The 20,045-nt window shown below is 56.4% G+C and overlaps 2 protein-coding genes across 20 annotated transcripts in view; both read left to right on the plus strand.

Annotated features, from left to right (window-relative positions):
• The first annotated feature begins 527 nt into the window (after positions 1–527).
• Positions 528–8,190, plus strand: TSEN54 (tRNA splicing endonuclease subunit 54). 2 transcript variants are annotated; one of them, XM_019644212.1, is made up of 11 exons: positions 528–1,080; positions 1,204–1,368; positions 1,474–1,537; positions 1,623–1,706; positions 2,063–2,161; positions 3,157–3,209; positions 5,111–5,212; positions 5,412–6,055; positions 6,698–6,758; positions 7,098–7,424; positions 7,676–8,190. In XM_019644212.1, the coding sequence occupies exons 1-11, from the start codon at positions 989–991 to the stop codon at positions 7,824–7,826; spliced, it is 1,842 nt and encodes a 613-aa protein (XP_019499757.1). In that variant the 5' UTR covers positions 528–988; the 3' UTR covers positions 7,827–8,190. The 2 variants fall into 2 exon arrangements, with proteins under 2 accessions (XP_019499757.1, XP_019499758.1); XM_019644213.1 differs by having other exon boundaries at positions 537–1,080; positions 7,098–7,214.
• Positions 8,191–9,259: 1,069 nt separating this feature from the next.
• The window catches only part of LLGL2 (LLGL scribble cell polarity complex component 2), a 33,576-nt gene continuing 22,790 nt past the window's right edge, over positions 9,260–20,045 (plus strand). For 8 of the 18 annotated variants that reach the window (XR_002124293.1, XM_019644471.1, XM_019644474.1 and 5 more), the window contains exon 1: positions 15,644–16,342. The gene's annotated coding sequence lies outside the window, so the exon portion shown is untranslated. Of the gene's footprint in view, positions 9,397–9,536; positions 10,209–13,542; positions 15,467–15,642; positions 16,343–16,975; positions 17,094–19,663; positions 19,902–20,045 lie in introns of those variants that run through there. The other 10 variants (XM_019644465.1, XM_019644463.1, XM_019644464.1 and 7 more) reach the window with 10 other exon arrangements.

The raw sequence follows: 20,045 nt of genomic DNA on the forward strand, positions 1-20,045 counted from the left end.
GTCAGTCAGCGCCCGCGGCCCCGCCCCCATCCGCGCCAGACCCCACCCCCATCACTCCCGTGCAGACCCGAGGAGCTGGCGGAGCAGCGCATGCGCCCAGGTGAAGCGGAGGTTGTGTAGGCGAGAGTGTTCCCGCTGCGGAGCCGGGGCGACCTGGGGCTCTAGAGTTTAGACCGAAGGGTTTGTGACTGGGTGGGAGAGAACACGTGATGTTGAGGGGTCTGGGAACAGAGACCCGTGGACCACCCCTTCCACTTTGCCCACCGCCCCTCCCCCGGACTCCCGCAGCGACCTCCGCCCGAGTCCAGAGTCGCCGACCTACAGGCTGGTCGGAGCAATGGTGCCACCTAGCGGACGGTGTCGGAGCGGTCCATGGTGGCGGCGGCGGGGACCCCAGCCTCGAGGTGCTAATGACGGGCTGGGTGGCGCTTCAGCACCATCGTGGCCGGACAGCGCCTCCCGCCCCCCCACCCACGCCCTCCAAACCCAGCTTACGAGCCCTTCTGAAGGGACCCAACAGAAGACGCTGAAGAAACTATGAACCTCCCCAGACCGCACCTGACAGCCCCCGGTGGCCTTCAGTTTGCGAAGCTGGAATTCGGGAACCCATTGCTCTCCCTTCTCTAAACCCCCTTTTCCTCCCCACTTGTCTAGGAGGGACTGATGGTGGGGTCTAAAGCAGCCCAGGACTGTGGAGGGGAGGGTCATGCATTTGATTATTCATACTACATTTTCAGACGCCGGGTTCCTTAAGTTTTACTAGAAAGGAGCTCAGAGGAGGGCTAGGGATGGTAGAGGCGGAAGCTCCTAAAAATCCAGAAACCTGCAAGCTCTCTGCCCCTGGAATCGAGGCACATATTTGTTGAGGGCGCTAGGACCCAGGACAGCCAGGAAGGCAGAGAGCGAGTGGGTTGATCCGCAGATCAGAGGAGCGGAGGTCGGATCCACAGGCGCTAGGGCCGCGAGAAGATCCGGCGGTGGGCGGGGCATGGGCGGTGCACGCGCAGGCGTAGACGGCGGACCCATGGACCTCAAACCAGAGCTAGCAACCGTGGAGGTTCCTGCTGGGCGCGTGCTCAGGTGCGGCGCGGTCTGGCCCGGGGAAGTCAAGGGGACCATGGGGTGGTCGCTGGGAAGGGGACGGGGGTTTGGAATTGGTCCAGGCGGCCCCAACTGCCTGACTCTGACCCGCATCTCCTCCAGTGCCCAGGAGCTCCTCGCCGCCCGCTCGCGGTCCCAGAAGCTACCCCAGCGCTCGCATGGCCCCAAGGACTTCCTCCCCGACGGCTCGGCGGCCCAGGCCGAGCGGCTGCGCCTGTGCCGGGAGGAGCTCTGGCAGCTGTTGGCAGAGGAGCGCGTGGAGCGTCTGTGAGCGGGGCGGGAAGGGGGCGGGGCCGGGACTGGAACTCGCGGGGCAGACGGACTGCGTAGACTCGGGTAGACTGAGACGGACTCCTCCCCACTCCTCGCCAGGGGCAGCTTGGTGGCCGCGGAATGGAGACCGGAAGAGGGGTTCGTGGAGTTGAAGTCCCCTGCGGTGAGCGACGGGGCTTAGGGACAAGGGACCAGCTTTCTCTTCCCTTTCTGGCTCTTTTGTGACATTTGCTGTGGGTCCCACACAGGGTAAATTCTGGCAAACCATGGGCTTCTCAGAGCAGGGCCAGCAGCGGCTTCACCCCGAGGAAGCCTTGTATCTGTTGGAATGTGTAAGTGGGGCCCCAAGAGGGTGGGGAAGTAGTTGGGATCAAAGAACGTGAAGAAGACGTGGGGGGTTCTTTTTTGGAGAGAAAGTATACACAACTGAATGTTCAGGAAGCTTGTAACCTGACTTCTAGAGAAAAAGAGAAGAATGATGCGCAGGGAGTAGGGATTCCAGTCCATATTAGTGTTGCTGTTGCTCCCCCCTTCCTGGTGGACCATATTCTTGCTGCCATGCTTGGGGACAGGCGGGGGTGGGGTGGAAGGTGTTGGGTTGCCACAGATGCTAGAGCCAAGAAGTTACCCCTTTGATTCTGCCACTGCAGGGAGGGTTTAGACGTTGAGCTGTTGGCCCCACTTCTAGGGCTCCATCCAGCTTTTCCACCAAGACTTGCCGCTGTCTATCCAGGAAGCCTACCAGCTGCTGCTGACTGAGGACACTGTGACTTTCTTGCAGTACCAGGTATCTGCCACCCTCTCCCAGGAAAGGAGCCACCCATCCACTGAGTCAGTGGGTATTTACAAGTATCTACAATGTGCAAGGCACAGAACCATATGTTGGGGCTACAAGACAGGCAAGGACTCTGCTGTCATGAGGCTTACATCCTAGAGGTGGCAATGGATGATAAAATCAGCAGGCAAAAGAACAATTAACTTCACAGAGCTGAATGCTAGGAAGAAGACAGTGGAGAAGCACAAGGCTAGAGACATAAGCGTGACATCATGACCACATGGATGGTATTTAAAACCAGGGGGGCTGTATGGGTGTGTGGCCAGAGTGAAGGGCTGCATCTGAGACCTTGGGGACTCCAACATGCGGAGGTCAGGGGGAAGATCAGAGACCAGAAGCAAACTGAGGAGTGTCCAGCAATGCAAGAGAAAAACCCAGAGAGGTAACATCACAGAAGCCAAGAAATTTTTTTCAAGGAAGAAGTGGTCAGCTATGTTGAAGGCTGCTGGGAGATGAAACAAGATAGGGGACATTCTGGCATGCATCTCTGATATGGATAGGGGACAGGAGGATGAACGTATGGCTCTTTATCAAAGCCCACTCCCACTCCACTCCCGTCAGTTGAGGGGCAGGGCCAGGGGATGTCCACCAGCTTCTGCCATGTTCTTGTCCACATTGTAATCAGGAGCTTCACTCTCATCAACTTTGGTATCAGAATATTTCAGGGCATAGTTCTTTTCTTGGCCTATCAGCTATCAGCTTTTTGGGATTTGCGTTTAATTCAAGAAATTGCTATATGTCATTTGTGCCCAAAGCAAGAGACAGGAAGTCATACTGAGACCTTAGTTTGAGGAGGGTATTTATTAATAGAGTGTGGTTCAACCAATCCTAGGGTTTGGAATCTGGGGGTGGGTAAGGGTGGGGGTGTGAGGAATGGCTTCTCTCCCAAGAAACCTATTTCATGTTTTCACAAGTGGAAGTATGACCTTTACTTCTTTTCTTTTGAGGTCTTCAGCCACCTGAAGAGACTGGGCTATGTGATTCGACGATTCCAACCCAGGTAAACCATTATCCCATTTCCCTCCTGTTTCCTATAGTCCTGGCATCTGGGTGACTAGCCCCAGAGTGGAAGTGGCCTCTGCTTACCTGGAGTCCTGGCCTGGAGCTGCAGCTCTCTGGACACGGGCTGGGGGCTTCTGCTGGAAATGATCTATTGAGAGGCATGTTGGGACTATCTGGGTCATTTCAACTTATCCTGGGTTATCAAATTGAGCCCCATTTTCAGCCTGTTCACTCCACAGACAACGATTGAGTACCTACAGCTAACTGTTAGCATAGAAATGCACTGGAACAGGGCCTGGCACTTAGTAAGTGTGCAAGTAGACTTGTTGAGTGCAGGCATGAGTGAAGGAATTAACAGTTGATAGGGTTTCACAGCCCTTTGGCTAGGTTACATGTTCTTTCCTTCTGGGGTCTCTGAAGTTCACCACCTTAGTAATCCAACATTGCCAGGAGCCACAGAGACCTTCAGACTTGGAGTGGAAACTTGTACAGCCTTTGCAGCTTCCAGGATGTCACAAAAGCTCTAGGGCAGAGCTTTAATTTCTGAAAGTGGAATATATCCTAAGGGAATAGTCATAGATGGATGCGTTAAGTTCACCTGTGAGAATGTTCATGCATTCAATAATATTTGTTGACTACTTACTGGGTGCCAGGCCCTGTGCTCATTGCTGAGGAATAGCAGAGAACAAAATCACTGCCCCACACAACTTGCATTTATTGGGGAGCTTACACAAAAACACCATCACTTTGCAAAATCAGTGAACTTGGAAACATCCTATGCGTCCAACAGGGAGGGCATAGTCACAAAAAATTAGCTTATCCCACAGAGCAGCACTGTCCAATAGAACTTTCTTTTTTTGTCAGTGATGAAAATGTTCTACATTTAGACAGTCCAATGTACTCATTTGTAGCTTGTGCAACTGGATTTTTAACTTTAATGGATTTAAATTTAACTTCAGTAGCTCCTCATGTCTAGTGGCTACCGTATCAGACAGTGCAGCCTCAGGGCCATGAAAAAAATCATGGCAGGGAGGAATGCTATAGTGATAACGGGCCATATCCATAATATATTGGGGGAAGGGGAACAGACAAGTTGCTGTTTTGTTCTTTAGTCTAGTTGTGGAGGATGTTGCTTCACTGGCCCAAGCTTGCACCATCATTGCGCTCTTCCCGGGCAAGGCAGATCAGTCGCTGGCTTCTGGACTGCCGCTCACAGCAGCTGCTGGCCGCTCACGATGGCTGCCGGCTACACGCGGTAGCTTATGGCAGCCCACTGCAGCAGGGGGCTGCAGCCTATGCCATCGCCGGCAACCCACAGCAGCCCAGCTCCAGGTTGAGCTATTGTTCAGCATCTTAGCTGTAGAGGGCAGTGTTACTGGCCCTCATATGTGGGATCCGAACCGGGGCCCTCTGGCATCCCAAGCCAGTTCTTAACGCGCCACTCGGCCGGCCCCATAATATCTTACTGATTGAAACAAAAGGACTACAAAGCAGTATGTCATTTTTGTTAGAAAAAGCAAATATGGAGAGAAACAGTGTGGTGTTTATAAGAAACAAAAATGTTACAGTGATATGCATGGGTTTTTCATTTTTATTTTCTAAGTTTTCTGGTCCTTGCTATTTCTCATCAGTGATTAATCATTTGCTTCTGGCTCTGTGGGGGCCCCTGCTTCCAGGGAGCCTCAGTTCAAAGGTGCCACACAGAGGCCTGGGCACAGATGCATGGGCAGCCCCTTGTGGCAGCCCCTATGTACCCTGTAGGCAGGTCTTCCTTAGCCCTTGGATTTGGCGCTGACCATGGCCCACTGACTTGTCCGCTGGGCCAGCCCCTCACAAACCCCACCAGGAGCACCAGGCTGAGAAGGTGGGTCTGTTGTTCACCCCAGTCTCACCCCGCAGCTCCATCCTGTCCCCTTACGAGAGGCAGCTGAACTTGGACGGCAGTGCCCAGTGCGTGGAGGATCGGAATGGCAAGAGGAAGAGGAGGAGCTTCAGCTCTCGGTAATGCTCCCCACTTAGCCCACCCCAGGGAGTTCTGGGGGGCAGAGCTGGTGTTTGAGACCTTGGAGAATGCATAGGCTTAAGAGCTGGGCTTGGGCAGCTCCCTTGTGGGCTCAAGGAGGCAGAAGTGCACTCACAGGACGTGTGCACCTCAGCAGTCAGGAGCAGATGTGCTGTGTTTCTTTCCCATGTCCCTCAGGTCCATTAATAAGAAGCCCAAGGCCCTGGAGAACCCCCTGCAGGGGATGGATGGGACACCTGAGAGCCTGGCAACCTCCATCCAGTCTTCCAGCAACCAGAACATCCGATGCCTAGAGAAGAAACCCCAGGATTCAAGCCCCATAAAGGACCCAGGGGGCCCCTTTCAGCTTCTGGGGTCCCTCGAGCCCAGCCCTGGCCTGGCCAGGGAGGGGGTGGGGTGCAGCCAGGAGAGTGGCCAAGTAGAGAATGGGGTCAAGGGGGCTTGTAAGCCACGCTGGAACTTTGAGCAGATCTCCTTCCCCAACCTGGCTTCAGATAGCCGCCACACCCTCCTGCTCGCCCCAGCCCCAGAGCTACTCCCAGCCAATGTGGCAGGGCGGGAGACGGATGCTGAGTCCTGGTGCCAGAAGCTGAACCAACGGAAGGAGAAGCTCTCCAGATGGGAGCGGGAGCAACAGGCAGAGGCCCGACACTTCTGGGAGGACATAAATGCAGATGCCCAGGTGCAGCGCTGCTCCAGCTGGAGGGAGTACAAGCAGCTGCTGCAGAGGCGGCACTTGCAGAAGACCCAGAGCCGCCCCTCACACCTGTGGGACCAGCCTGTCACCCCCTTGTTGAGTCCTGGCCAGGCAGACTCTCCAGGTACCCTCTCACAGGCCACTGGCAGCTAAGGAATCACAAGACTTTAAAAGGGGCCCGGGTTGCCCAAGACTAATTGAAGCTTAAGAATGATGGGGGAGGAGAGAGCTGCCCATGGGGTATAACCCACAAGAGCAGTCTGTTTTCCTGGGAAATGGCAAAAGGACCCATGTGGGAAGGTTTACAGATGGCGAGTCAGTGCTCAAGGAAAGGACAAGAAAGGAATGAAAACTCTGAGGAAGTCCTTAACGTCATACACCAGATAGGTGTGGACGGCTCTGCCACCAACTTGCTGTGCTCCCTGTTCTCCCAAGTCTGTTAGGGAGAATAAGGTGATACGTAGGCCAAATAAAAGGAAGGCTTGCTGTATGCCTTAAGAACGGGACTAATAGGGCAAGAATGATATTAATAGAGTCATAACTACTTCCAGTCCTTACAGGAACATGGTAAATTATAAGTAACTTAGGGTTGCCTGTAAGTAACTGGATTGGGGTTGCTGGATCAATTATATTTAGGATAAACAACACAGGACATCCCTATACTAAAAAGAAATCTGCTAAATCTGGGAACCCTAAAGTAGAATGGCAGGGGAGTCTATAGATGACTGGCTCCCCTCCCAACGCTTTATTTTCACTGTCCTTATAGCCGCAGTCCTTCAGCATATCTCTGTGCTACAAACGACACACCTTGCTGATGGAGGTGCCCGGTGAGTTTCTCGGTAGTGCCCGTCTCCATAGTACTTTGGCTGCCAGTAGGAGTTGGCAGCTGGGATTTGACTCCTGAAGTTAGGTATGAGCTGAGGGATCATTCCCGGGACCCCTACCCTGGCTAATATTCATGTGTGTCTAGGGGAGAGGGAGGAGTGGATTTACCCCCAGGGTTCTGAGATGGGCAGCTGAGCCTCCCCTGCACGTTAAGTGGCACCTCACAGCAGGTCCTCAGTTCTCCTGAACAGGCTGCTTCCTGGAATGGGGGGAGGGAAAGGGTGGCATGGAAAGAAAAGGTGGAGCAAGAGAGTCCCTAAGGTTTCTCACTCTGTCCTCAGGCTGCTGGAGAAGCCTGGGGGCTTGGAGATCAGCTTTGATGTTTACCAGGCTGACGCTGTGGCCACGTTCCGAAAGAATAACCCTGGCAAGCCCTATGCCCGGATGTGCATTAGTGGGTATGAGACCAGCGAGCGCTGCCCCCAGGCTGCCGCCAGTTTTCATGTAAACCAAGTGAACTGCCTCTCCACACCCTTGGCAGATTTGTCAATCCTGAGAGGAACCAGAGGTCCAAAGAGATTATGTGACCCACACGAGGCCACACAGCCAGTTAGTGCTACGGGAACCCAAGCTTCCCAGTCCTCAGCCCTTATTCCTGGCACTTTCAGGTAGTCTCTCTCCTGTCCTGGGCTCATTTGAGAACCTGACTCTTCCCAGCCCCCTTACTCAGCCATGCCTCTGGGTCTCTCTTGAACTTAATCAGAGCCATGCAGTTTGCAGACAGAAGAGTCCAGGAGCCAGACTTCTTGCACTCTCAACTCCTGTCTTAGTCTCCCTTTCCTGGGAGCCACAGAGGGCTGGGTCTCAAAGCCTGTGGGTAGGCTATGTCCAGGTCTCAGTCTAACCTTTATCCCTGCAGATTTGATGAGCCAGTCCCAGACCTCTGCACTCTCAAGCAGTTGTCCTACCAGAGCGGGGATGTTCCTCTGATCTTTGCCCTGGTGGATCATGGAGACATTTCCTTCTACAGCTTCAGGGACTTCACACTGCCCAGGGACCTGGAACACTGACTGTGCAGCTCTGGCAGGGCCTAGGGCCTGCTGGACGGGGTGGGGCGATGGGGACCCAGACTGCCTACTTTCAGGGACTATCTCAGCTGCCTCCTGCACCCTGTAGCTGCAGGGGCGTCTGGGCCGTGGCCCTGGATGCTGATGTTGCAGAAGAGTGAAGCTGAAACCCACCTCTACTTGGCTGTTGCAATGCTTCAGAGCCCCAGGCCTAAGATTGCTGCCTTGCAGTGATCCTCTTGGAACTCAGCACTAGATTTTAGAGACCCAGCCGGGTGGGTTAGAAGAGAGGATTCTGTGCCTTTCAAGGAGAGGGTGCCTGCTTCATGCGATAAAGCCAAAGCCATTAAAAAATAGATCCCTTTTATGCTGTGGCTGGATATACTGGAGAAGTCCCCCAGCCCCCGGATGGCGGCACAGACCCCCACCCCAACCCGTTGTCGGTGGAACTGGCCCCCGGGACCTCACCCCTGCTTTGCCCACCCACAGACAACACTGCATTCTCCGGTGCAAAAGCTAAGAGAAGCCCGTGGGAGGGCAGGAACGCGACCCCGCACCTTTCTCGAGGCCTGCATCGGAGGTGATGGAAAGTCACAGACCTCTGGTCAACTTAGCTTTCTGAAGGAGGTCCGAGGAGGGAGGCCAGCGCTCCAGCGGCTTCCCCGAGGGCAGCGAATCTGGGTAGGGCACCTGAAAGGCGTCAAATCGGTGCAGCTTGACCCCCAGTTGCGAGCTGCGCGGTGGAGCGCACCATTTACGCCTCGGGCCTGGCCTTCGCTCCCGCCTATGGCCGCTCTAACCCCCTCGGACTAAAAACTGATTGCTGTTGGTGTCCCTCGGGGCCTGGGGCGCCCGCCTACCTCAACAAAAACTCGGGAGAAGGCGGTTCCTGGCTTGGGGCCCGCCCCAAGGGGAAGCGGCGACGGCCCGGTCCCCACGCCACCTCGCTCTTGGGTCTCGAAACAGCCTTGTGCCCGCTGGTCACCCTCTGATTGGATTGGGCGCTCTCAGGAAGAGCCGGCCCGGGTATGCCCCTCCCTCGGCGCTCCGTGCCGGGTTGTGGGAGGGACGGCTCCTCTAGGCAGTCGTACTGGGAGGTGGCCGGGAGCCGTCGCGCGTTCCGGGAACTATATTTCTTCCGGGAGGCGGCGGGACACTGGGCGCGGCGAGTCGTTTTGCGACCAGGTACGCGCAGGTGAGGCCGAGGGCGGGGCGGCAGCACCTCGTGCATATTCTCGCTCACCTTGGCCCCGCCCCGAGCTGCCTGGGGCCACGGATTGGCCCGAATGCGGTCCCCGCCCCTTGGGGGCGCTCACGCCCCGTCCGCGCCGGGCTGTGGGGGGCGGGACTGAGGCGGGGCCGGGCCACTGGGGCCCCGCGCTCGGGTTCTGCGGGCCCCGCCGGCTCGCCCTTTATGTAAATAGTGGCGGCTCCGCCCCCTGCTCGCCGCGCTGGAGGTGAGCAGGAAGGAGACGGCCGCCCAGCAACCCGTGGGCCGGCGGCGGAGTGAGCGGAGCCAGCGGCTGGCGCCGAGGGACTCGGAGGCCTCGGCGGGGCCGGCCTGGGGTTCCAGGTGAGGCGCGGGCTGGGGCCCACCTATCCGGGTCCGCCCCCTCGGGGCACCAGCCTCTCGGGGTGGGGAGGCAGGGGAGGGCTGGGACCCCGGGCGGGGCGGGGAGGGCTGCGCCCAGGTCCGCCCGCCTTATCCTGGACCCAGTCGCTCTGCTGGTCTAGGAGAAAGACACCTGTAGAAAGTGCCACTGGGAACTTTTCTCTGCCTGATCTGCCCGCGATTACAGAATTTAGGTTTCGGGCTTGCGCAATAGTGTTGGCTTTGGGGAGTGGGGAAACAGGTGCCCCGCCCGGCTGGGTGCGAGGGTCACCGCGAGCGAAGACGGAGTCCCGGGGGTTCGGACCCCACGTGGAAGGTGCCGACGGTTGAGGCCGGCGACGTGCGTCTCCGATAGCCCTCTCTCTGGGAGCGGCGACCGGAGAGCTTTACGTCGACGGCTTAGCCCCCGTCCCTGCCATCTGGGCCCTCTCCCCACCGGCCCTTTGTGTCTCCTAATCCCCGGACGCAGGAAGCCCGCGGGAGGGACTTAGGTCTCGGGGCCTCTTTCTCTGCCTCGGGCGGCTTTGGGCACCTCTAGGGGACAGTATCTAGACCCAGTCTATTTTCCACAACGACAGAGGTGGGGTTGCACTGTGGAACGTTGGGACTTGGCTAGGAATGAAAATCTGTCTTGCCAAAGAAAGTGTGCAAAGTTTGCTCAAGATTTGCTCCTGCTGGATGGTTCGTAGACACATTGAGCTTTGGCTGGGGGGAGAACTGACTGTAACCAAGAGAGACATGGCGTGGCTCCCTGAAGCTTTCCCCTCAGACAGGTGAGTTTTGGGTGAGGTGGGTGGGGCTTAGATTCAGGCTCCTTCCATGGGGATCCATGTGCCAGATGCAGTGCGTCTTAACTTGGACTCTAGGGACCTTCTGCCGAGTTTACAACTTAAGGGTGCAGAGGGGATTCTGAACAAGGAGGAGAGCTGGGAGGCAATGAGTGTGTCTGGGAGACAGGAAACCCCCAGGTGGGAAGAACAGAGCCGCAGTACAGAAGAGCCGTGGACCAGCACAGGGGAAGCCAAGGTCAGAAGACGCTTTTGAGGAAGACAGTCTGGGTCTGTGTGTGAACTGAGGTCCAGGAACGGTCCTGGGAGATGGTCCAACTGCCTGATTTTATGGACAGAGAATCCAGGTTTGGTTTCTTTAATTGATCTGTGTACAGTGTCCACTTCATGGCAGTCAGGACTCAAATCTGGCTGTGGGGGCTGTGACCAGGACTGGCTCCTCTTCTCAGAAGTTAGACTGGGCCAGTCTCTGTAGGGGCCACTGGACAGTGTTTGGGGAGATGAGACGTTTGAGAAAGTATGAAATAAGAGGGAAATACAGCCTTTCCTTAAACATAGTGTTCATTAAGTGTGTTAGTGTCTTTCCATTCTCAGGTATAGCTTTGAATTGTGCTGGCCGATTTTTCGTGCTGCATAACCTTGTCTTGGTCACTTAACCATACCAAGCCTCAGCCAGCCTTATTTTTTACTGCTGTTGATAAGAAGATGGAAACGGTCACAAACACATGTGGCCTGGCATGTGGCAAGTGAGAGTGCGCTTCTTAGCATCCCCACAAAGCATAAAAAGCAAGTGTGGTCACTTGTGGGCCTCTGGGCAGACATCTGGGCCTTTGGGGCATACCTGATGGATTGTGAGGGAATCTGGCTTCTCTGTCCAGAAATCGATCAAGAAGGTCATGATTTCTGAGAGCCTCTGGAAGTCAGAACCTTTAAAATGAGGATGGGAGTAGAGGGACACCGAGGTAAAGGGTAGTGGCTTCTCTTAACCTCACCTTGTGTTCCGGTGGCCCCTGGTAATTCCCCTGCTCCTTGGGAGCCAGGAGTGAAGCCTGATGGCCAGACCCCAGCTGAGGATCTTTGGGGTGGGGGTGGGGGATCTAATCTGTTCTGCTTTCTGCTCAGGGGGAGGGGAGCACATTCCTGCGCTGCTCGTTGTCATTAAGGAGATTTTCTGAGAATTCCATGGTGCTTTCTTTCAGCCTTATTTAGGGAAGAACTTCTTGGCCCCACGACCCTCTCCCTAGGAGAAACTGGTGCATGAAGCTGGAAAGTTTGGAGCCTTTACAGCCAGTCTGTGACCCCCTGTCTACCCTATTGGACAAGAGCCTCCAGGAGTAATGTGGGGTTTCCTGAAGGGTTACTCAGCCTTCCTGGTCCTTCCAGATGTGTCTGAGGTAGCTCCTGAGACACCTAGTTGGGGTAGAGAGGCTGGTGGTCCCTACTTCTAGGGTGGCTGTTTTGAGCAGCACTGGCCCCCGGGACTCACTTACCCTGAGTAATCGGCTTGGAGAGGCCTTCTTACCTCACTCAGGCAATGCCACTATCAGGGTTCCTCCTGGGTCAAGGCATGCCAGGTCTGTTTGGCAGCTTTGTCTTCTCTTGCCCAGGAGCAGTTTGCAGGGAGAAGTGGGGTAAGGGGCAGGAGATGGGCATTCCCCAGTGGGGCGTCTGGTTCTGCTCGCCCTTCTCCAGCCCTGGCTCCCCAGGGTCCCCCAGGAGACCCTCCTCCCTGCGCCCTGTTACCATGAGGCTTTGCCCAGCTTCCTTTGAGGTGACCTCCCCTCCCCTCCCTGCCTCCCAGAGGAAACTGGTCCTCTGAAGAGTCATCCCACTCCTTCCACTTCCCAGGAACCACAGTGAATTCTTGAGCTAGGAGAGGCTCCTCTGGGCGTGGGGACAGGGAAGCTGCTAGGGACCTGACTCTACCCTTCAGGAATTCAGCAGTGACCGGAGCCTTCTCTCGAAATACCTGACTCAGTGTTCCCAGGGTTTGATGAAAGGGACCTCTGGGCACAGAACTGTTTGACTCTTGTAACTAATGATAGATATTGTTGGGTTCTTTTTGCCAAGGAGCTGGGTGTCCTGGAGCCTTGGACTGAGGCAAGGTCCACAAAGGTATCCCCAGCTAGATGCCAGGCATGATGTCCACATGGCCCTGGCCAGAGGCTCGAGAGCAGGATGGGGAAGTTCCCTGAGGGGCCCTTTGGTGCCCCAGCCCAGTGTTCTCTGGGGTTAGTGGCTCCCCACTGGAGAAGACCTTAGCCTAGTTGATCCCCATTCAACCCTACCTGTTCATTCATTCACTCAACAAGTATTTACTGGTGCCTCTGTGTGTGTGGCGTGGCTTAGACACCAGGCATAATCCTTACACAAAGCAGAGATCTCTTGTCATCACAGGACTCTCATGCTAAAGGGTGGGGAGCATGAGTGACAGAAAATAAGCGTAAGTAATCATGTGTCAAAAGGCCATATGAGCTACAGAGGAGCAACTGAAGCAGGGGATAGGACCCGTGTGGTGGAGGCAGGTTGCAACTTTAAAAGGTCAGGGTGGGGCCTCGACAAGAAGGTCACATTTGCGCACGGACTTGCAGGGGTGAGGGAGTTCTTTAAATAAAATTTGAGTGTCTCCCATGTGTCAGGGCACTAAGCACTAGGGATACAGCCATGTGCAGGACGAGCGCAGTCCCTTTCTCCTGGCGCTGACATCTTCTAGAAGCTCCTAGGACAATAGTTCATGTTTTGAAGCAAGTGGAATGAGGCTTGAGAGGATGAGCCAGAGAGCCTACCCACCCCCACCCTAGGCAAGTTGTCCACTTTTTCCCCAGAATGGCGTTGCTTTTCCTTGTGCTTGGCCATGTCCAAGCCATCACTTCCCTGGACAGAGTCTGATGTTGGATTAAGAACCGGCACGAAGGCTCGTAGGATGTTGATGGGGGTGGTGGTGCATGTATTCTGACTGCCCACCCACCCTCACAGCCAGGCTGAGGAGGGAGCCCTATAGGAGGAGTCTCAGGTGTGGTGGGAGGGCCCTCCAGGGCTGTGAGACTGGCTTGCGGCTCCTTAGGATGGATGGTGCGGAGGTGAGGGTGGCAGCTGACCTGGATCTCGCCAGGGAGGGTGAAGTCAGGCTCTGGCTGCTGACCCCAGGTGGTTCCACCCAGGCTGCTGCTGGCCAGTCCCTTTGTCCTGGGAGAAAGGCCTGCACTGAGTGGAGGGTTCTACAGTCAGGTTGAAGCTCAGGGTCCTGGACTCTTACTAACTGCTTGGGCTTGCTAGCTCTTGGAATTGGTTATTTCATAAGTAAGTGTAAGAATTACATGAGATGATGTATGTAAAGTGCTTTTATTACCTAACAACAGCATGACAACAATCCTCTCTTCCCACCCCCTCTCTATCTGTGATCTTTGAGTCCCATCTCCAGAGGTGCTCTGGCAGCCAAGGTTTGGTTGCTAAGCTGCTGGCCAGGGGCCTGCCTAGTGCCTCTGGGAGATTGGGTTTCCCAGGGCAACATGGGTGCTTGCAGAGCAGCTGTGGGCATCTGAGTTGGCATGGACAGAGGTCAGAGGGGTCAGTAGCTGCCCCAGTCGTGTAGAGCCGTGCCCCGCCTCTCTCTCCCCTCGGTATCGGTATTGATCGGTAGGAGGTGCAGGGGCGTACTCACACCCGGTAGATGCAGACTGGAGGCCAAAGCCACACAGGCCTCACACAGGATGTCGGGGAAGGAAGGGCAGCTGCTTCGGTGGCGGCAGGCTGTGGGGAGCACAGGCAGAGGGGAGAGGACAGCTTGGGACTCAACCTCACGCTGCGTGTGCTTCTGGAGATCATGAACACGGGCAGTACCGAGTGTGGCTCCAGGAGCCTTCTCTCCCTTGGGCCTGAGATATCCAGAGTCCTGCTATTGAGTGTCGCCTCTCCCAGCAGATCAGTGGAGCTGCCCAGGATATTGAGGGGCCTTCTGGGTGGCCGGCCCATCCCATACCTCCAGGACAGACGGGCTGGCTCAGCTTGGCCAGTCCTTGGTCTCATTGGGACCAGTTAGCCCAGGCACCCCAAACTGTGCCAGTGTGGGACAAGCAGCCTGGTCTGGAAACCCCCTTCTTCCTGGGGCACAGTGAGATCTGCTGCTTATAGTAGGGGGCCCAAGACAAGCCCACACCCCTGTAGTTCTTCCTTCTCTCACTCCCCTGTCTCCTTACTTACCTGAGACCCACAGGTGAGGCAGGGTCCATGTGTGTTCTAGCCTCAGGGTCTGGGCAGAGGATGAGAAGGAGAGACAGGGTATGAATTTGCCAGCTCTCCTGTTTTTTTCCACGGTGGGCATCAGGGTGTGGGAAGACCAATTCTCACTGGCTGGCAGCAATGTGGGATGATGGGGGCAGTGAGAAGGGAAGGAAATCGCTAGATCACCTGCCCACAGAGAACTTTCAGGCTAGATCCACACGCGAGGCACAGACCTGTGTGGAAAATGAGTTAAGAATCGGCCACAGGTCAGCAAGCCTCATGTGACCCGGCCCTAAACCCTGAGTATCCCACCCCCAAAGGAAACAGAGCAAGGCCCAGCAGGGAGAGCGGCTCAGGGTCTGGTGAGGGACAGAGAGCACGATGGGAAGGAATGGAGACCAAGGCTGGGACAGTCTTGAGGAGTTTGGAGGGTGGAGAAGGTGTTTCTTCTTGGGAAGTCGCCCTCTCCGGGCTCATGTTTCAGCCAGGTGGCTTCCCCGGTGAAGGAAGCGAGGACCCTCAGAGCTCCTTACATCCCCAGTAACTTTGCCTCAGACCCTTTTGGCATCAGACTTGGGGGGCTCCTGAGCCTCTCTCTTCTCCCACACCCCTTGTAGAAGTGGCACTGGAGTGTACAGCACCCGAGAGTTTGCCAGGCCGCTCACAGGCCCTCCTGTTGGAGCTCGTGACAGCCCCACTGATCAGAGCCTACGAAGCAGTTACTGTCCTTTTACCCTGGACCCTGGAGCCCAGAGTCACACAGCTGGCTCCTCTGCCAGTGTACTCCCAGCCTCTGTGCCCCTTTGGTGCCCACAGGGGTGTCCTCTCCCTTATCCAGGTTAACGTGGCTGGAGAGGATCCCAGCCGCCAAGAGAGCGGGAGCCCACTGTGAGCTGAGGGCCACCCTCACACCTGACCACCACCTGGGCCTCACCCCTTCTCCCGCTTGATCCTCTTATCTACTCGGCCTGGGAGGCAGATAACAAAGAAGAAAAATCAGCACTAATTCCTTAAGCCTCCCAGTGAGTTGTGTATGCATGTGAATATTTTTAAGAGATTCTACCCGACTCCCGCATGCCTAGCACACATGCTTCCGTGTCATTAGCCTTCTGCCCTTTTTGTGACTGGAAGCCCTCCATCATGGCGCTGAGCACACTTCCCCTGCCCCCCTGTTGTTGGCCACTTAGGTTCCTTCTGATTTCTCCCAGTGGCCTAATGACCAGCGCAACAAGACCGGGGAGACCATCCTCGGAACCGGATGGGTGCCTGCGTCCACGGCGGTTTTAGGGACCGTTTTAGGTTAAGGTGCTGAGGGGGAGAGAGGGTAGTCAGGATGGGTTGGTTCAGAGGCCAGGGGCGTTTTGGAAGGTGATTTTTGATGTGCTCCTTGAAGGGCAAGAAGGTATTTCAGACAGAAACATGGAGACCACAGTGGATGGGGTCTGGGGTGGGGGCTGAGCAGATGGACCGGCTGACATGCGGGGCCTAACCAAAAGGACATGGTGTGGGGGCGGGGAAGGCAGGCCACATCAGGCCCCTGCCCTGGACTGTCGGTGCTTTCCCAGTGGAGTCAAACTGAAGCTCTTCGCTGTGGCCCCACCAGGGCCCCCCTTCCCGACCCAGCTCATCTCCTTGTCGCCTGCACCCAGCTCCTCCGCTGTCTTCATCCTCCTGTAACACGCCTGCTTGTTGTGTGCATCTGCCTGACACACCCTGCCCGCGTCTTAACGTGGCTGACCACTTCCTATCCCTCAGGTCTGGGTGGAGATAGTACCACCTCCGTTCATTCATTCAGGGTGCACGTGGGACGCTGCGGCAGAACAAGAAGGTCGAAGTCCCCGAGTGAGACTAAGAAAACACATCCTTGTGGAGGGTTGCACGGGTCATAAACAAGATCTGTAAGTAAACTAGGCCACCGCGACCAGTGCTAAGGAGAAAAACAAAGCTGGGAAGTAGGAGAGAGAATGTCAGGGGAGGGACATTTGAGTAGAGATGAGGGAGGGAGGGAGGCATGTGAGTGTCTGCGGGAAAGGCATCCTGGGCAGAGGACACATGGACTGCACGGGCCCAGAACCAGGAATGGTCACCACGTCCTCCCAGCCACCAGCCTGGGCACTCTAGCTCAGCATCTTCCTTTATTCTCTTGCTGGCCCTGACCTCGATCTGAAACCATTCTGCTGACTAATTTGTATGCTTGTGAGTCATCATACTCTCCCCTGCAAGGATGTAAACCTGGTGACATAAGGGATCTTGTCTGTCTGTCACTGTTGTATCCCTAGTCCTAGGTCAGTGCCAGCTCCGTGCCAAGAGCTGTGCCAGGCAGTCGGCATTTGGCATTGTTCCCACCCCTCCCAGCAGACCTGTGCGGGAGGGCGTGTGTCCCCATTACAGATGAGCTCGCTGGGCCTCGAGGAGCTGCCTTGGGAAGGCGCCCAACTTGGAGGAGCCGAGCTGCGGTGGTTGAGCCCTGGCTGTTGGGATTGAGCCCTGGGTTCTTTCCCTTATGTCCCCTCCCCATCCCACTTCCCCAGGAGTAGACTGAGTAGATAGGATCCATTCTACACCAGGAAGCTCCAGGCCTGGGTTCCTGAAGCTTGTCTGCAGAGAACCGCTTGTCTGGGGTGAATGGAGCTGAGGGTCTGCCTGGAGGTGAGTCCAGCCAGTCCCAGACCTGTCCGCCTTCAAGAACGGGTAGTACTTTTTATGCCTTGACCTAAGTAGTTAGCTCTATATTAGGAGCTGCACTGAGGGGTTGAGTGGGGTAAGGAGCTGACGCCGTGGCTGCCACATCCTACTCCTGGCTCCATCCCCCCACGCGAGGGGTTTCCAGCCCCCTGTGCAACAAGCGGCAGGTCCACGCAAGGCCCCCCAGCCTTACCCAGCCAGACCTCGCCAGCACTCCACAAGCAGCAGCCAGGCCCCAGCCCCCAAACTGCTTGGTTGGCTGTGCGCTGAAGGCATGTGGGTGTGAGTTGCACGCACGTGTCTGTGCCTTTTAACTGCAGGGGTGTAATTAGGCATCCCGTCCTGTCCTCGCCATCCTTCGCTGCCTCCCAGAGTCCTTCGATTTGGGAGTTCGCCAGACCTGGGGTCAAATCCGAGTTCTGCTGGTTCTTCCAGTGACCTTGGACACGTGGCCCGGCCTCTGTGGTCCTCTTTTCCTTGTCTGCCAAGTGGGGATATTCCACTCGCCTCCCAGGGAGGCTGGCGGCAGGTGAAGGAACACGGGGTCAGGGTTTAGGTGTGCCCCATTCACAGCACACAGAGTGCCAAGGAAAGGAGCGATCGGGGCGTGTACTGACTCGCCACTGCGCTACCCCTGGGTGGTGGGGTTTAGGGAGGATTTTCTCCTCAAGATTGTTTGCTTTTTCAACAGTGAGCACGGATTACTTGAGCAAAATGTTTAAAAATTAGTAAAAATAGCACGCAAGGGTCTGGTACAGTGCCTAGCAGGCAGCAGGTGTTCCAAGGGGCGTTTGGGTGGATGGCATGCCCACCCTGCCCTCTTGAGTGGGGCTGTCTCCCACCCATCTCCACATCCTGTCTCCCTCCTATCTGCACGCCTCCCCTGGGACTGCCTGTGTGGGGCCTTGGCACAGATGGCCCTGTGCCCTCTCGTCTCGACCCCATGGCCTGCATGGGTCCTGCAGGGCAGAGCCCAGATCAGCCTCCCCTGGGGTCTGCAGACCCCACTCCTCCTCCTGGGTGCCCCTCCCAGCTTCCTCTGACTTCTGACCGCCTGACCTAGGCCTGAGAAGGGAGAGTGAGCACCCCCTGGACTCAGAGTGGCCCATTTATGAGCTGGAGCACCCTCCCCCACAGCTGGGCCCTCCCCCACGGCTGGAATGCTAGGCCACAGCTCAGCTGTTTGTCCAGGAGGCCAGTGTTGCTGCAGGCCCGGAGTCTGTTTTCACTCCCAGTCCCAGGAGCCTCTAGAACTAGCCTGCGTTTGTTCCCTGAATCCGTTTCAGGGCCTGGAGTCAGGTGGGCACCTAGGAGTTTCCCAACTACCTGCTGTTCCGAGGGGAAGTGGGGCTCCCTGCTCTGCCCTGGCTCCCCCCCAAATGTGAAGACACAAACCTCTCATATCCACCACTACGCTTCCACAAGTGGTGGCCTTTTTGCTGTCCCCAGATGGTAATGGTGCTCTGAGGTTTGGTCTCTGCCTGTTCCCAGTTGGGGTGGCATTTGGAATGCTGTGGGATGTGGGGTGACCCATCCCAGCATGGCCAGCCCTCAGTTACACTGCCAGAAGAATCCCCCACCTCTGCCATGCGCATGCCTCAAAGGGAGCCCCCAGTCTTTGATCACACAGGGTCCTTTCATATGCAAAATCCTGGCCTGATGGTTAATTTTTGTCACCTCCCAAGAAGTCAGGGAGGAGAACATCCTTCAGCCCCTAGCTTCATCCTTTCTTCTCTATAGGACACCCGCCCCTCCGGCCTGGGCCTGATGCCCCCCTGTGGCTCCCCAGCAGAGCACTCAGCACCCTGCAAGGTCCTGTTTTTATCTGCCCCTGCCCTAGAGTGGGCTCCTCCAGGGTGGGGACTGGCTCTGCTCTCTTCCCTTTATATATAGTGTTTCCTGGGTGGGCCTGAGTTCCTGTGTTTCCAAGGACAGGCCTTGGTGTCCTTTGGTCAGCCGGAGGCTGAGCTCCTGGAAGCCGGAAGCTGGAGTACAGATGATCCTCCCCCCCTCCCCCAAGGATGATCCAGAAATAGTTTCCCCTCGGATTGGGAAGGCATTCTGCAGTGGGCGGACAATTTGGGGGCCTTGAAAGCTGGCTTCTGTATTGGGAGTAGATTTCTTCTTCTGGTTAGCCTCCACTTGGGCCCATGGGAAAGGGAGCCTTTCTGAACACATCCCCTCAGGTTGGGAAGCCTGGGGCCAGGGCAGCGGCTACAGAGACCCCAGCAGCATAACTGGGTAGACCCAGGTCCACCACGGGTCCCAAATGTGGTGTCGGATGGGCTAGCGCCCTCTGACTGCGTGCTCTGCGTGCTTCCCCCACTCGGGTTCCTGGCAGCTGTGGCTGGTGGGAATAGCCTAAGCTGAGAGTTGCTGACAGCCTTCCCTGAAGTTAGAAGGCAGAGTCGGCCCAGGTATGCCGGCTCCCTGCGAGATTGCTGCTGGGCCCTGGCCTGGAATTGCAGGGCCGCTCCCCTGCCCCCATCTGGGTTCTGGTCTGGGAGCCCAGCTGGATAGCCTTTGCATTCCCACCTCCCAGCCAGCTCTGGAGAGAGGCTTGTGAAGTTTCCCTTTCTGTTTAGTTGGAGTTTTATGGTTTTTCAGAAAACAGGTTAACAATTAAGCTAATTAGCCTCAGGGCCTCTGGCCCTCCTTGTTCCTATAAAGCTCGGCTAAATGTCTTCTTCCCCCAGCTTGTCCCACGGGCTTCATAAGGCCACAGGTGGCCAGGAGCAAGTGTTACCACATTAACCATCCCTGGACCTCCAGGTACGAGGTCCCTGGTCCCTCCAGGAACCATACTCCATGTGTGGAACAGATGGAGCTTGGAGAAGCCGAGGATGGTGGAGCTGGCTTGGCCCAGGGGCAGCCACCTGCTGGGCCTGGGGGAGAGGCCCATGGTAGCCTGGGCTC

This window comes from Hipposideros armiger, unplaced genomic scaffold, assembly GCF_001890085.2.
Source record: "Hipposideros armiger isolate ML-2016 unplaced genomic scaffold, ASM189008v1 scaffold_87, whole genome shotgun sequence".
NCBI classification, from domain to species: Eukaryota; Metazoa; Chordata; class Mammalia; order Chiroptera; family Hipposideridae; genus Hipposideros; species Hipposideros armiger.

Bases quoted from the DNA above. Each gene is read 5' to 3' on its own strand.
- TSEN54 (XM_019644212.1), top strand. From the start codon at position 989: ATGGGCGGTGCACGCGCAGGCGTAGACGGCGGACCCATGGACCTCAAA. The intron at 2,162-3,156 runs GTATCTGCCACC...TTTTCTTTTGAG, and splicing joins TGACTTTCTTGCAGTACCAG to GTCTTCAGCCACCTGAAGAG. The intron at 6,759-7,097 runs GTGAGTTTCTCG...CTCTGTCCTCAG, and splicing joins CTTGCTGATGGAGGTGCCCG to GCTGCTGGAGAAGCCTGGGG.